Raw genomic sequence first — 14,910 nt, forward strand, 5'->3', positions numbered from 1 at the left:
CTTTCCTGCCTATGCAGGGGGTCGGACTCAATGATCTATTGAGGTCCCTTCCGACCCTAACATCTATGAATCTATGAATCCACCTGAAAAACTGATTTAGGTCTGAAAATGTTCATTTTATGATAAAAGTTCCAAGACTACTTCAGCAAAAATAAATAAATAAATAAATATATTTTGACATTTTTCTTACAGCATGTTGTGTGCGTCTGTTTCATAGTTTTCCCTCTAGCAAGAAAGCAAGGGGTGGGGAAAAGACTGTAATGGTTTGTCAAAGAGGGAAGTAACAAAAAACCCCCTCAAACTTTTAGAATTCTTTAAAATATTCATAGTTTCATAGTTGGTAGGGTCGGAAGGGACCTGAGCAGATCATCAAGTCTGACCCCCTGCCATGGCAGGAAAGAATACTGGGGTCAAACGACCCCAGCAAGGTGTTCGCCTAGCCTCCTCTTAAAGACCCCCAGGGTAGGAGCCAGCACCACTTCTCTTGGAAGTTGGTTCCAGATCCTAGCTGCCCTGACAGTGAAGTAGCGCCTCCTGATATCTACCCTCCTAAATCTACCCTCTGCCAGCTTGTGACTGTTATTTCTTGTCACTCCTGGTAGTGCTTGGGGCAACTGGGACTCCTCCAATGCCTGCTGGTCCCCCCTAATTTGTAAACAGCCACTAGATCCCCCATCAGCCTTCTCTTGTGGAGGCTGAACAGGTTCAGGTCCTATAGCCTCTCCTCATAGGGCCTGCCCTGCTGCCCCCTGGTCATGCGGGTGGCCCTCCTCTGGACCCTCTCCATGTTGTCCACATCCCTCCTGAAGTGCAGCGCCCAGAACTGGCTTGGACCTGCTTGAGATGCATCTGTAGATGCACGACAAGGTACAGTTGGCCTTCCTGACCGCATCCCCACACTGTCGGCCCACGTTCATTTTGGCATCAACGATGACTCCAAGATCCTTTTCTGCCTCTGCACTAACAAGAAGGGAGTTCCCCAGCCTGTAGGTCTGCTGCTGGTTCTTCCTCCCCAGGTGCAGTACCTTGCACTTGTCAGTGTTGAACCCCATCCTGTTCTCATCCGCCCACCCCTGTAATCTGTCTAGGTCCAATTACAGCCTATTCCTCCCTTCTAGCGTGCCCACTTCTCCCCACATCTTAGTGTCATCCGCAAATTGGAACAGGGTGCTTTTTACCCCCTTGTCCAAGTCGCTGACGAAGATGTTGAACAGTGCAGGCCCAAGCCCTGCAGAACCCCGCTGCCCACATCCCTCCAGGTCGAATAAGACCTGTCCACCTCCACTCTCTGAGTGCAGCCCTCCAGCCAACTAGTGACCCATTTGACTGTGTAGGTGTCAACGCCACAGTCCCCTAGTTTTTTTTAATGAGAATGGGGTGAGAGACAGTGTCAAAGGCCTTCCTAAAGTCCAGAAAGACTACATCCACTGCTACACCTAAGGATTTTGTGACCTGATCATAGAAGGCCACCAGGTTGGTCTGACAGGACCTGCCTCTAATGAACCCATGTTGGTTGTCCCTAAACATAATCTCCCTTGCTGGCCCCTCACGGACATGCGCCAGGATAATTCTCTCAAAAAGATTACCCAGGATTGAGGTAAGACTGACTGGCCTCTAGTTTCCTGGGTCCTCCTTCCTCCCTTTTTTGAAAATGGGAACCACATTGGCCCTTTTCCAGTCCTCTGGCACCATGCCAGAGCACCACAAGTGCTCGTAAAGTCATGCCAGGGGTCTCACCTTCAAATGAGTTTAAAGATTTTTTTAAAACATGACCAAGCTGGATATTTTGAAATTGACCAACACCCCCTCAGTATTATATACAAATTCAACTCACAATGAATGACAAGTATAAGATGAACAAAATGGAATTAAAGTGAATGAAACACGGTAGAAAAAAATCCAGACACTTACACTATTGTCTTCTGTTGTAAAAATAGAAATACTTCCCTTTAAAACAGGGGTGGGCAAAGTCCGGTAGACTCCATTTTCCAGCATCCTCTGCCCATGTTGCTGCAACCAGTTTTCACGGAGACCCCAGTACTGGCACCACCGTGACAGCGTGGGGCTAGGGTATCCATGGAGACAGGCCCCAAGAGCACTGGCTGGGCACACAGCTGGGCAAGGAGATGCTCATTGGCCAGGGCTAGGATCTTGCAGCAGTAACAATGTGGTTTGGAGCCAGGGCAGAGCCACAATCTGCTACTTGCACATCCAAGCCTGCTACTGGGGTGTCCATGGAAACAGGCTGCAATGACACGAGCAGGGACTGCTGGGAAATGGAGTCCAACCACCGGCCAGATCCGCCATTTTGCCCACTCCTGCTCTAAGATCACTTGCAGCTTCATTCAGCAATAAAAGCCTATCTAGATAGTAGTGACCAATTACCTGCCTTCTGAGAAACAAAGGTAGTGAGGAAGGGAAGAAAGAAGCTAGGGGTAAAAAAATCCAAAATTAAAATCATGTGTTGGGTGACAACAAACCTTATCAAACATTGGATTCTTACACTTGTATTACATTTCTTGAAAGGAACATCCATACAGACAAGTACAATCATGAAATCTCATGCTGAAACCATTCAAGATATCAAGACTTTATTTTACAAAACATTTTACAAACACAAGTGATTTTTATGAATGTCTGTGTAGTGAAAGTTTTCTGTAGTACAACTTTATCAGTTAATCATTTGTTCCTTTTCTTCAACTCCGAGGTAGGGAAATGCCAGTTAGAAATGCATGCATGTAACACACAGACAGTACTGACATCACAGTATTTAAAACATACAGTTTCATCCAAATGTGTGTGCATCTTTGCTCTATTGATTTAGACTGGTTGGACTTAAGTACCTTTAAAATGTGGTCCATTAGTAATAAATTTCTGGATGCTGGAGACTTGGTATCAACTGGAGGCAACATCCAAGGTAATATCCTGAGTAATATCAGAGGTCAAGTTCTCTCCTTCAGAAGCAGTTCTATCAGGAAGAGGGACAGAGTTATCCATGCTTTGCTCTTTTTCCAGTTTGTAACGGAGGTCAGAGTTCCCTCTGTCACTGACCTCTTCCTCTGACTCTTCTGTCAGTTTTTCCTGGGTTGGAGCTGCCTCCTCAGAATCTTCCTTTTCACGCAGAAAGCTACAAATCATATTGGGTCTGCTGTATGAGAACTCTTTGTCCTTGATCTGTAACCACTCCACACCACCTGATCCAAAGAAAGAGATTAAACAGTGGTAGAGCAGGAGAGGAACCTTAGTTTCATGAGTTACTTGTTTTATTCCAAGACAACATACAAGAGGTAATAGTCTTTATCAAGGCTGAGACAAACCACCATTGTAGAAGAGATGGTGCATTCCATAAGGTTCAGCTACAAAAACCCTGAAGGGCAAAGGGAGGAAACTGACACTTACTTTAAAAACTGGAGAGCTTAAAGTATTTCTACACAGAAATTACTCAATGCCTTCCAGTTGGCCTTACTTCTTTCTGTTGTGTAGGACAGACCTTTTCCCATTATTACCCTTTTGAAATGAGCAGATCAGGAAAATTCTTAACTAAAATTAACAGCTCTTTAAACTTCACTGTGCCTAAACATTACAGCACAGAATTCAGAACTGACAGTTTTGTTCCTCCACTATAATATTCTTTTCAAAGAACTAAGGGAAGAAAGGTCTTTAAAGTTCCTTTCAGGTGACTGATAATCACCCATTTTCATTGCTTTATGAATAAGAGCTTCATACCAGAAGGTCTTCCATGTTATACTTCTGGCTGAACAATGGCCAGACAGTAATTGCTATTAAATGATTCAAGATCAGGATCTCTCTGACATACAAACTAGTTGTGCAGACTCCAGAGTTCTTTCAACTGAAGGAGGAACCAAAGACCGGAGATATAATCTACCACCTGCTGTGTAAAATACAGCTATTAAACCACCTGTCAAACTCACTGTTTAAAAAAATTAAATAACATGCTTAATAGGTTTTTATAGCATCCACTACTGTCAAAAAACTGCTCCAGAATGGTTTCTATATGATTCAAGACACTGAGAGGATGTTTTAGCCAAGCAGTAAGGAGGCTACCATATTAAGGGTATCAGTTAACTTGACAGAAAAGTGGTACCAGAAATAGTAGAAAAGCAGGGCTGTAATTCACAGTCTACAGGTTGCATGCAGCCCACAGGCTTTTACCCAGCTGCCAATGCCCCCACCCTCATCCCCATCCTATCCTGTTGTGATAGCTGGGTTCTTCAGGCTCCCCCACCCTCCTCTAGCTTCTACTTCCTACCCCTGCACCTGGGGGCAGGGTGGCATAGTGGGAAGGGGCTAGGATGCCCAAGCTGTGCATGAGAAAAGCAGAAATTAGGCTGTAGGTGGTGGCATGCGTGACTAGGAGCTGGGGAGGAGGGGCAGGTTGCCTTTGGTGCCAGGAAAAAAGGAGGAAGCTAGGCTGACCATGCCTTGCTTGTGGCAGTGGGTGGGGTGAGGAAGACACACATGCACTAGGCTGCTTGTGTGAAATGGGAGTGCCTGAATTGAGAGTTGTCTTCACAGCAACCAGCCTTTGGGACTATGGCCCATACTTTGTGGCCCTGGCTGCACAGACATTGGACAGCCCTAGTCTAAGAAATTAATACAAATGCAAAGTATAGCAGATCTGCAGATTACGCAAATAAAAACTAAGACTGGTATTTTCTCCCCCCCCTCATGTAAACAATGTGCTCTTCAGAAAACAGATATTTTAAATATTTTATTAATCAGAATATGGCTCAAATGATGACTGTACACATACAGCGTATACATCATGTTCGAGAATGTAATTAGTTTTTAGGAGGTAACTTTCTTTCCTAAGTGTTCAGTTGGGTTATTTCCTATTGCAGAATCTTTTAATTAAATAACCCACTCTCCAACCTGTTACCCTAACTTATATAGCAATTTCTTAACAAATCATAATTATCATCATTATCTGCAAGAGGAAAAGTTGCATCTTATGGTTAACAGAATCATTTCATTTGTACTCAGGCCCTTACACCTGTTTCGTGTGCAGCTCACATGACATTTTAATATAATACTCTTTTCAACTGAATATTATAACTTAAGACTAAAATAGCTATTTTTTACATCCCTATATTATTACTTGATGCTTAGGTAAAGTTGTATGATTAGGGCAAAAAGTGTGTCTTCAAAACAGATATAAAAATGAAAAGTAGTTTGGTTCAACTTGCAAGCATGTTTCTTCAAACTAACTATAAACTAACTTTTAGTTCAGTTAACATGTTAATACATTCTTGTCCTTTTAGGAAAGAAAGCTTGCAACTCTTTAGCTTCTGGAATCTTACTGGTACAAAACATATTAACCTACCTTTCACTCTGAGGCAGCTGTAAAAACTAGGGTTATTCTTACCCCAATCCCATAATGGCGCCCCATTCATAAGATCAGTAATACTAACCTACGGTCTCTTCTTCTTCCTTCTTTTCCGTTAAGAGCGTTCGTGTCATGTTTAGCTTCTTCATTGTGTGGCACTTGTATTTCAACTGTACTTTTTGGTTGCCTTCTGCATCCACTAGAAAGAGAAATATATTTTAGTGAACACTCCCCTCAACTGATACGATACGAATATTTTCTGCCTTGCCTGTCCCTCAGACAAGCCAGGACATTCAAGACATATCACCTACCATGCTCTGCATTTTCTTCAAAGACCACACACGTTCCAAGGGCATCTAACAAGAAGAACAAAGGACATTTTGTTAAGAAATGAGAGAAATGATTTTCTAAGACCTGATTTTTCAGAGCTGAGGTCTCTCCACTTACACTGAAGTCCATGGAAGATAAGAGAACGCTGCATATCACTTGAAAAAAAGATTTTGTACATATCATCTTCTCCTACCTTCATACTGTCCAGCAAAAACATATCTGTCCACTTGTAAAATGGGTCTATCTGTGTCTATTCCCTACAAAAGTAAAGACAAAAAAGAGAAAGAAAATTATGCTATGCCTATGATAGTTAAGGCAGATCTCTTTTCAGAGAACTAGAAATAGACAACTGCTAAAATACATTTGCTGTAGCTCACATACCACCTTAAGTATAGGTTCCCCAAAATGGTTTATACAGTACAAGGCAAGAAAGCAAAGTGAAATACAAGCTAGTGAGTCTATTCTGTTATATCCAAATTAGAATAGGGACAAAGACCAAAGAAAAAAATTTATTTACTGATTTACAACCTGCAAAGCTTTCTAAAGCCATCATTCTTACATCTCAGGCAAATAAATTAGGTAAGCAAATTAGAAAGCTAGCCAGGAAAAAGAGAGTTTGTACAAGTAGGTTAAGTGACTGAACAGGAAGCAGGCATATAACCAGATCATTGGTGGTGGTAGGACGCTGTTTTTTATAGCAGACTCCTTAAGAATTGCAGGACAGGGTCAACTGAAAATGCAGACAAATTCCAAAAATGAGTTACATCTGCCTCTGCATTCCCCTGCAAGTTTTTATGGTTTTCCAATTATTTTCTCCTGTGTTTAAAGTGTTCTCTCTCCTGTTTCTGAGAGATCCACACAAGCAACAAGGGAAGTAACTATACAAAAGAATCAGTGAAACACTTGATATGAGCCAGAAACAAAGTATTATCAAACGGAAAAAAAAAAACCAAACCTCTGAGTCATAACCTCAAGGTGGTATTTTAATACAGAATCATGCATTTCAGTTGATGGTGTCCCAGGAAGTTTACTACATCCCTTTAAAAAGACTTTGACCTAGCAAAAGCTACAATATATAAAGAGGGAAGGGGACAGTTACTGAAATCCAAAGAAGCATGAACTAAACTGTGTTCAGTCTGTTTACAAGAAGTAGTTGCTAAAAGCGGTTATTGCCTCCAGAAAGTACTATTTTAATCCACAGCTTTGCTTTAGTAAATTTATGTGCATGGAATATAATTCATTCCCTAGGGGTCAGCTTCTTTATCTAGGATCAGGGCTCCATGCTAGGGGATGTCTGTGACAGCAAGGAAGTGGAAGGAATCCTTATCAGAGTTGCAGATCAGCACAAAATTGGTTTCTGTAGAAGAGTAGGGGGCGTGGGAGGAGGAAAATCTATGTTCCCTCCCTTCCCCTTAGTATCTGGAAGTCAAGAGGCACCAACATTAAAGGGGAAGGACACAAGGGCGGTTGAAACAGGGCAACTGCAGAGCCTTCTCGGAGGCAGCAAACAGAAGAAGTCCCTAGACAGGTCTGGGAACGTGGAAAGAACTAAACACTTACCTGCAGAGTGCTCTCAAGCAGAGGGGAGAAGTATCCCAGCAGGGAAAGCCTGTGTTGCAGAAAGCCCCAGGAGAATACAGAGACAGTTCAACCCCCTTAAGGTTCCCAATGGGAAACAGAACCCCACGAAAGGGAAAGCCCTATTTTGAAAACACTAAGACAGGACTGGAACAACCCAGGCTGTTTATAACCTCAAGGGAGAAGTCACTTGATGTTAACTCCCCTCAATACAGGACAGACCAGCTACAGCTAGGGACCAGAAACCAGCGCTGATACGCTGGGAGCGCAGGGCAGAGAACCCAAAAGGACACAATCAGTAATGAGAGGTAAACCCCCGCGCTGGAGACTAGGGGTGAGGAATACCACCCCCCACCCATATTTTTGCATTTTTGTTTCTAATGGACTGCAGAGGCTTCCTGGGAGCAACAGCAGGAGCCTGTACTTAAGCCCAGAGGACTGTGGCAGGGGTACTTGGGTTGGAGGAGCCCTCTGTAAGGCCTATGAGGCTCTGTTACAGGCCATAACTGATTATTTTGGATTACTGGACAAAGCCCTGACAGCGAAGCTGGTTTTCCTTCTCAGGGCAAGAGTTCTACAGTTATTACCATCAAGTCGTGGCAGAAGAGTGCCCCGAGGAGGTAGTGTACCCCTTTAGGGGTGCGCAGTGCTGGTTGAGCCATGTATAAAGGGACTCGTCCACAGTTTCACTGTCACTAACACAAGTTCAAGGTTAAACAAGCTTGTAGTGCTTGTCATTCATGTTGGAAAGGTTAATTTGATTTTGTATATTGGAGTGGAAAGGAGTCTGCTGTGTCAAAGACCTTCCAACCACACAGGGCATGCTCTCATCATTTTTCCTATTATCCTTCAGTAGGATTAAAACTAAACTATACTTCAGACAAATACCTGATTCAAGACATATTTAATGCAATACAGTTTTAATCACATTTGGCCACTTTAGCTCAGGGGTGGGCAAAATCTGGCTCATCAATGGATTTTGCCCAGCCCACAGCATGTCCCTCAGCCTCATCCGCCCGACTCAGGGGGCAGCTGAAGCCATGGCATATGTGCACTGGACAGAGCAGGTAGACAGGGTTTCCAGAGAGACTGGTCCAGGACCTGTAAGGACAGGGTGTGTGGCCAAGCAGATGGGATGAGGCCACAGGCAGGCAGAGAGTGGTGTTTGTAAGCGGGATGGACAGGCGGGGCTGGGGCCTGGTTTGAAATCACTGGGTGGGGAGAGTGCAGGGACAGGGCCCAGGGCAGAGCCATGATCCACACTCCATATGCCCCTGCAATGGGCACCGGGTCTGTGGGCAGAGGTGTGCAGGGAGCGGATCACGGCTCTGCCCTGAGCCCTAGTCCTGCGTGTTCCCAGCCCCAGCCCAATGTGTCTGTACCCGGATGCCAGTCCTCACCTGCCGACAGTCCCACCCCATCTGCCCAGCTGTGTACATCCTAGGACAGTCTCCATGGAGACCCTGGGATCTCTGGGTGGTGACAGTGTTAGGCTGGGGCCCAAGGCAGAGCTGTGATCCACTCTATTGCAGGGTCATCCCATTCACCCAGCCACATGCAGGGCAGAGACACTTTGGGAGTTTTAGCAAGCTGTTGCCGGGCGGGGGGGAAAGAAGGGGTGCTGACCTAGTCCACAACAGCTCACCAAAACTCCCTAAGCGGCCCTCCAGCCCAAATAATTGCCCACCCCTGCTTTAGCTTCACTGACAGGCCTTCTCGCATGCATGAAGTTAAGCATGTGCCAAATGTTACCAAGGCAAAAAGCCTTTTTTGTTAATTTTATAAAATCTACAATGTGTATCCTGACTATGTAATGAATGAATGTTAATATTATTTTGACTCTCCCTTCAAGAAAGTAAACATTTAACTTGTATTGACACTTAAGCTTGCAGTTCCACTTTTGCAGAAAAAATAAATAGGCATCAGTAGTACCAAAGCTGCATACAGAAGTGCAGATCACTGCACTGTTTTGATAGAGAATGCAAAAACTTTAAAAGTGTAGTAGCATGTGGTAGCTATATGTGATTTTCAATACAGGTTTTCCTTGCTTCATGCAGGTTCTGTATGTGCGAATTCGCTTTTATGTGATGACCCTTTTTATACCAAAAATTCATTATATGCAAGATAAATTCACTCTTATGAAGTGTGGTGGAAGCTCGCAGTCAGCTGCTTTGTGCAGTGCATTGTGGGAGTGATGCACACCAAACCACAGTCCACTGTGTGGATCTGTGCTCCTCACTCGTTGCCTGCGAGACGCGTTTCTGTAGTCGCCATCCCAATTATGGCTTCTAAGTGTCCCGCTAGCTTATCTCCAACCAAGCTCCCTGATCCATCACCACCCTCTCTTCACACCAACTACACATTCACCACCACCCTGTGCTTGTGTGTACGGTCTGCTGTTGGCAGGTACAAAAACTGTCTCGTAAAAGTGGTACAAATGGGTGTGGGGGTCAGTACAGTCGAGGTCTTGGAACATGTCCCTATTTGTTACATTGTAAAGTGGGTTTCCTTTATGTGAATTTGAGTTATGCACCATTTTCCAGGAACAGATGCACAGCATAAAGCAAGGGAAACCTGTATTTGAAAACCTTATAGTTATTTGGTCGGTTGGTTAGGATTTTTACCCCTTTTCTCTCCAGAAACAGTTACTAGAATTTGAGACAGCTATTCAAAATAAGTGTGGTGGCACAGAATTGTTTATTCTATTTTTTTAAATTGATCCCCATGACCCAAAGAGAATTTCAAATGATTCTGATTTTGGGGAGAATCTAAGAGGGAACTGAGTGTGAGAAGCACATCCTGTAAATGCAGGGTTTTTTTCTAACAAGGAGTACAATAGAAATGAAGGCATACAACTTAAAGCCATTGTACGATATCAGTGAAAATATGCACCACTGCAACAAGCAAAATGGGTTTTGCTTAACGCTGTTTCACTTAGCGCTTGGTTTTTCCAGAATCAATTAAGAGCACTAAGCGGGGGTTGCCTGTAACTTGTTTCAAAGCATGGGATGCAAATTTATTCACCAGAACGAGAATTTATAAACATACTTATAACGCATTTTTTTATTGAAAAAGCAACTAAAATTTTAGGAACCGATTTTATTGTATCAACAAGAAGTCAAAAAACATCCTCCCATATTTCTCTAGCTTCATATCTAACCAAGTAGTCACGTTTCACATAACATTTTTCATGTGGAAGATTGTCTTTTATAGAGCTATGGGGCATTCCCAATAGTTTTCAGGGACAAGAGAACCTGTCTCACATTTGGGAATCAATTAAATGACCCAGGTAAAGAACAGTGAAAAACTGAGGTCTAGGTAACTCTGCCTTTTATAGTAACTTTGTAATGAAGTGGCAGAACATGTGGGTTATAAGTATCCAGGGCTGAAAGAGAGCAGAAAATATGATATAATTAAAGTAGAAATGGGTAGTATTGTTTGCAAGCTGTGTTCAAGCTATTTCAGAAAGTACACTTGTTCAAACTGATTTTTTTAACTCATTAAGGGTAACATTTTCAAAAGCCCTTACATGACTTTGGAGCCTAAATGTAAGATTCCTAATCCAGAATTATTTTAAAAATTCTCTTCTAAATTTTGCACACCTGTAACTTTCAAGGTATAGGCACAACTCCCACATACACTACCTGCTGAATGCATAGACCATGTAGGGAGATCATCATCCCAGAAACCATGTGTATTTCTATACCATGGATCTGATCCAAAACCCATCGACTCCAACAAGCTTTGGAACAGGTCCAAAATTCCTTCTTGTTCTTATGAATCTCACTTGCCCCTTTGCTATTTGTTGTAGTTGCACTTACCAAAATCTTGCACTTGTTTTCACATTTTTCTAGGAAGTCTGAATCAATAATTCCAGATAATTCCACCATGACCAGCTGCTCCTATGAAATAAGTTTATAAAATACATTTGTAAAGTGCTTAGAACCACAAACTAAAAATAACTACTAACTAATAAAAAACTGCGTATTAAAGCAGATGCTCCTCAGAACTGGTAAATAAAAAATTTGACCTATATATAGACACAGGAGCTACTGCCATACCAGAATTAAATCATGACACAAATAGTTGGGTCCCTACTGAAATCATGGGGGAAAGACTGCTGCATGACTCCTTTAATCTAGCTCATTTTGCTGTACTTCCCCCACCCAATTGGCCGGGGCGGGGGGAAGCGGCGGCCCCACCAATTGCTGCTGATTGGCCAGGAGGCAAAACCCGTGATTTTAAATATGCCAGTTTAAAATATACTATATACATATATACTTTTTTGTCTCCTCCTGCTGATTGGCCAAGGGGCCCTAGCAGCCTGGCATATTTAAAACCATGGTTTTTGCCTCCCAGCCAATCAGTAGCAAGCGGCAGGGCCACCAGGGTCCCCCTGCCAATCAGGGGTGGGATGGAGCAAAATGAGCTAGATTAAAGGAGTCGCTGTGTAGCACACTTCCGCTGCAGTTTCAGGAGGTGCCTACAAACAGCATGATACTTTGTCCCTATTGCCTGCATATACAACACACCTGAATGTGACAGCTGTTTCTACTTCATCTCAAATTTCTTTTTACCCAAAGGATAAGGACCAAAAGTCCTTAATAATTTTATGCTACTTTATACAACTCCACATTTATGCTTATTTGTTCTTAAATAAATGTGATAGTTTAATACTGCCTTCAGCAATGTATTACAGTAATAATTTATATTGGTTAATTAGAAAGTGGATTAAAATAGTTCCTTTTATCTGTTGACTACGTCTTGCCTTAAAAATTTGATTTGCTCGTGTCATTCCTTATTGGGAAGGGGGTGAGAAAAAGAACACAATTCTAATGGATCCTTGTGAATCTTTCTTTCTGAAAGTAACAAGAAAGTCTCCACTATTTATCTAATAATTACCAATGAACACACACAATTTTTAAAAGCATGGTAAAAATTGTGACTTCAAAGCAGATAGTTTAAACATTTGTTTTAAATTTACTGAAAAATAATGAGAAAGTATTGCTTTCTAACTCTTTTCTTGTTTCAATTGCCCAGTTTACCATTATTTGCCATCACAATCCTTTGCTGTTATGCAAATAAATATCTGAAATAAAAATGAACTTTATTATAACTATGATTATTTTCAAAATATGGCTGTACTTAAAAGGCCATGTATGTTAATGAACAAATCATAGATCAGGAACCCAGAAATCTAGGTACTATTTCTAACTCTGCCAGTCACCTGTTCTGGTGTTGGGGAAAACTTTGCCTTTTTCTGCACTTCTCATACAGACAAACAATTTATACCAAGTTTAAATGAATGTACAGGGCTTTACCATGCATCACTGCTCCTTGATAACTGTTTCTTTCATGCATCCTCTTCTGTCCTGTGCTAAGTAGAAACTAAACAGGAGCAGCTTCCTCCTGAAGGAAACAGAGCCAAGTTTAGCTTCTTCCATTTACTCTGAGACAGGAGTAGGCATTCAAACCAATTACTGCAGAGCAGTGGATGTATGGTAAGTTCCCTTCACCCTTCAAACCTTGATCTGTGGTGTTCCTAGCATAATAAAGACCTCTATTTACTATCTTATGACAACCCCCCCCAATAAATAAAATTTCTAGAAACCTGTGTAAAAATGTATCAGTAGCAATCCACTTTCTGGTAGACTGGTGTTCCCACCACAAGTCGCAATCATAATAGTATATTATATATCAAAGGCTTGACCTACAAGATCAAGTTTTACAATTTCAAAATGCAGTACTTATACAGTGCCCGAAACTGGATAACAATCAGCTTGGAGCTGGACAGATCATGACCAGTACCTTTCTGACTCAAGAGTGACTGGAGACAGATTTGGTCACATTCAGTGAAGCCCCAATTCCTTTTTCCAGAGCCAGGGACCTGGTTAATGGGGTGAGGGAGGGCATATGCAATTGACAGCGTGTCATCAGAAAGCAAAACTAGATGGGAAAAGGCTTCCTAGCAGGGGGTGGCAACCTACAGCCTGCAGGACAGATCTGACCTGCCCCAGCCAGGGGTGGCATGGGGCATCGGGCAGAATATAGTTATGCCTGATTTTACCACCCCCCGCCCGCCCGCCAAATGTAGTGAGGCATCTGCAGCAAAGATAAGCAAAGGCAGGTTGGGGGAGGGGGCTGCCAACCCCTGTCCTAAGGAGAGCCTGTAGAGATACAGTGACATCTCCACTGGGATGCCCACAGGCAGACGTTACCACGGCCATACAGTCAAAAGCCAATTCCTTACTGAAGAGCCATGTCCAAAGATGAATGAAGTTTGTGAGCAGGAGCAGGGAACAATTGTGTGGCTGCATCTACTTAAAATAAAAAATAGCTTCAAGTTGTGCAGCGAGGCAGTGTCCTGCCCAGCACTTTCATGTGCACCCAGTGAGGGCTGGGGTGACTGGAAGAGATTTTTCATTTAGCCAAATCCTAGTACCTTAGTCAGGAGCCACATGTGTGAGCATGTGCATGCCTGTGCACAGTGTTACTGCACACAATGCATATGTGAAGTTTTACTGCACATGTGCACCAATGTGTGAAGCATTACCATGTGTATGTGTTTGTGTGTAGGCATAGGAATACTTCACATCTGAACAGAGTTACTGTGCATGCAGACGTGCATAAACTATTACTGCATGCGCAAAGTCTTACAGTGCTGGTGCAGCCACGGTCAGACAAGTTACTGCGTGTGCAGAGGCCTGCGTGAACTGTTACCGTGCACACGCACGCGTAAAACGTGACTGTACGCAAGCACGTCTAAACAATTACTGCCCACGAACAGCGTTACTGCGCATGTGCGGACCCAATTAGTACGCGCGGACAACCCAACTCGCCCGCCCCTCTGTGACCGTTACTGGCCGCGACAGAACGGCGCGAGGCACCCCGCGGCCAGGGCGGGAGCCCCCAAGTGCTGTGGGAGGGATAGCACCGACTCACCTCCACCTCCTCTCTCTCATTCTCCGCGTCCAGCGCAGCTCCCTCTGCGGCCGCCATGTCCCCGCCTGGGCGCTTCCCACGTGACCCCGACGCCGCCATCTTACAACCGGGCGGGGCAGACCTGCAGGGGAGCGACGGCTCGTGGTTTCTTTCCAGCCCGGCACGGGTAGGGCCGCGCATGCGCAGAGCTCCAGCGTCCTCTGCCCCCGCCCCGGGCGCGCGCTCTTCCTCTTACGAGGGTCTGTCGCGGGGCATCAGCCGCTCCCCGGGTTGCCTCAGCGGTGGTGGCATCCTCTCAAGGGTGCCTGGCTCCCGTGAAAACTGCCCCCAGTAGGTTTCCACGGTCTAGGAGTGAGTGAGGGACGATGTCAGCCTTTAAAAGAGCTCCTGCTCTAAGGATGAGGCTGAAGTTGGTGCCTCATTCCCAGTTGCCTTAGCTTTAAAAAGGAACTGGGAATAAGGCACCAATTTCAGCCTCCTACTCTTAAGGGCTACATCATGCTGGAGGCTGGTGAGCAAATCTGCTGATGGCTTAAGATCAAAATGGCACCCAGGCTGACCTTCCTAGCCTGTATCCTAAAGCAGTGGTAAAAAATTAAATTAATAAATGAATACACATACTATCCTGTCAAACACCTGGCAAAAAAAGCTTACAGATGCTTTTGGGCCCTAATTGCACGGCCTTACCCTTGGCAATTCAGTTGAACGGCATT

General features: G+C 43.8%; 1 protein-coding gene and 1 long non-coding RNA gene across 3 annotated transcripts in view; one reads left to right on the forward strand and one right to left on the reverse strand.

The window, feature by feature from the left end:
• Window positions 1–2,574: 2,574 nt before the first annotated feature.
• On the reverse strand, window positions 2,575–14,407 carry GTF3C6 (general transcription factor IIIC subunit 6). Of its 2 annotated transcripts, XM_006019482.3 has the most exons (7): window positions 14,198–14,407; window positions 11,077–11,157; window positions 5,871–5,934; window positions 5,659–5,703; window positions 5,433–5,546; window positions 3,052–3,194; window positions 2,575–2,968 (listed from the first exon to the last, which is right to left on the reverse strand). In XM_006019482.3, exons 1-7 carry the CDS (start codon window positions 14,375–14,377, stop codon window positions 2,957–2,959), a joined length of 639 nt encoding a protein of 212 aa, XP_006019544.2. In that variant the 5' UTR covers window positions 14,378–14,407; the 3' UTR covers window positions 2,575–2,956. The 2 variants fall into 2 exon arrangements, with proteins under 2 accessions (XP_006019544.2, XP_006019542.2); XM_006019480.3 differs by having other exon boundaries at window positions 2,575–3,194; window positions 14,198–14,405.
• Window positions 14,230–14,910, forward strand: part of LOC112549567 — a 12,822-nt gene continuing 12,141 nt past the window's right edge. The window contains exon 1 of the long non-coding RNA XR_003093032.1: window positions 14,230–14,363. This is a non-coding gene — a long non-coding RNA (uncharacterized LOC112549567). The remainder of the gene's footprint in view (window positions 14,364–14,910) is intronic.

This window comes from Alligator sinensis, unplaced genomic scaffold (assembly GCF_000455745.1).
Source record: "Alligator sinensis unplaced genomic scaffold, ASM45574v1 scaffold737_1, whole genome shotgun sequence".
Taxonomy (NCBI): domain Eukaryota; kingdom Metazoa; phylum Chordata; order Crocodylia; family Alligatoridae; genus Alligator; species Alligator sinensis.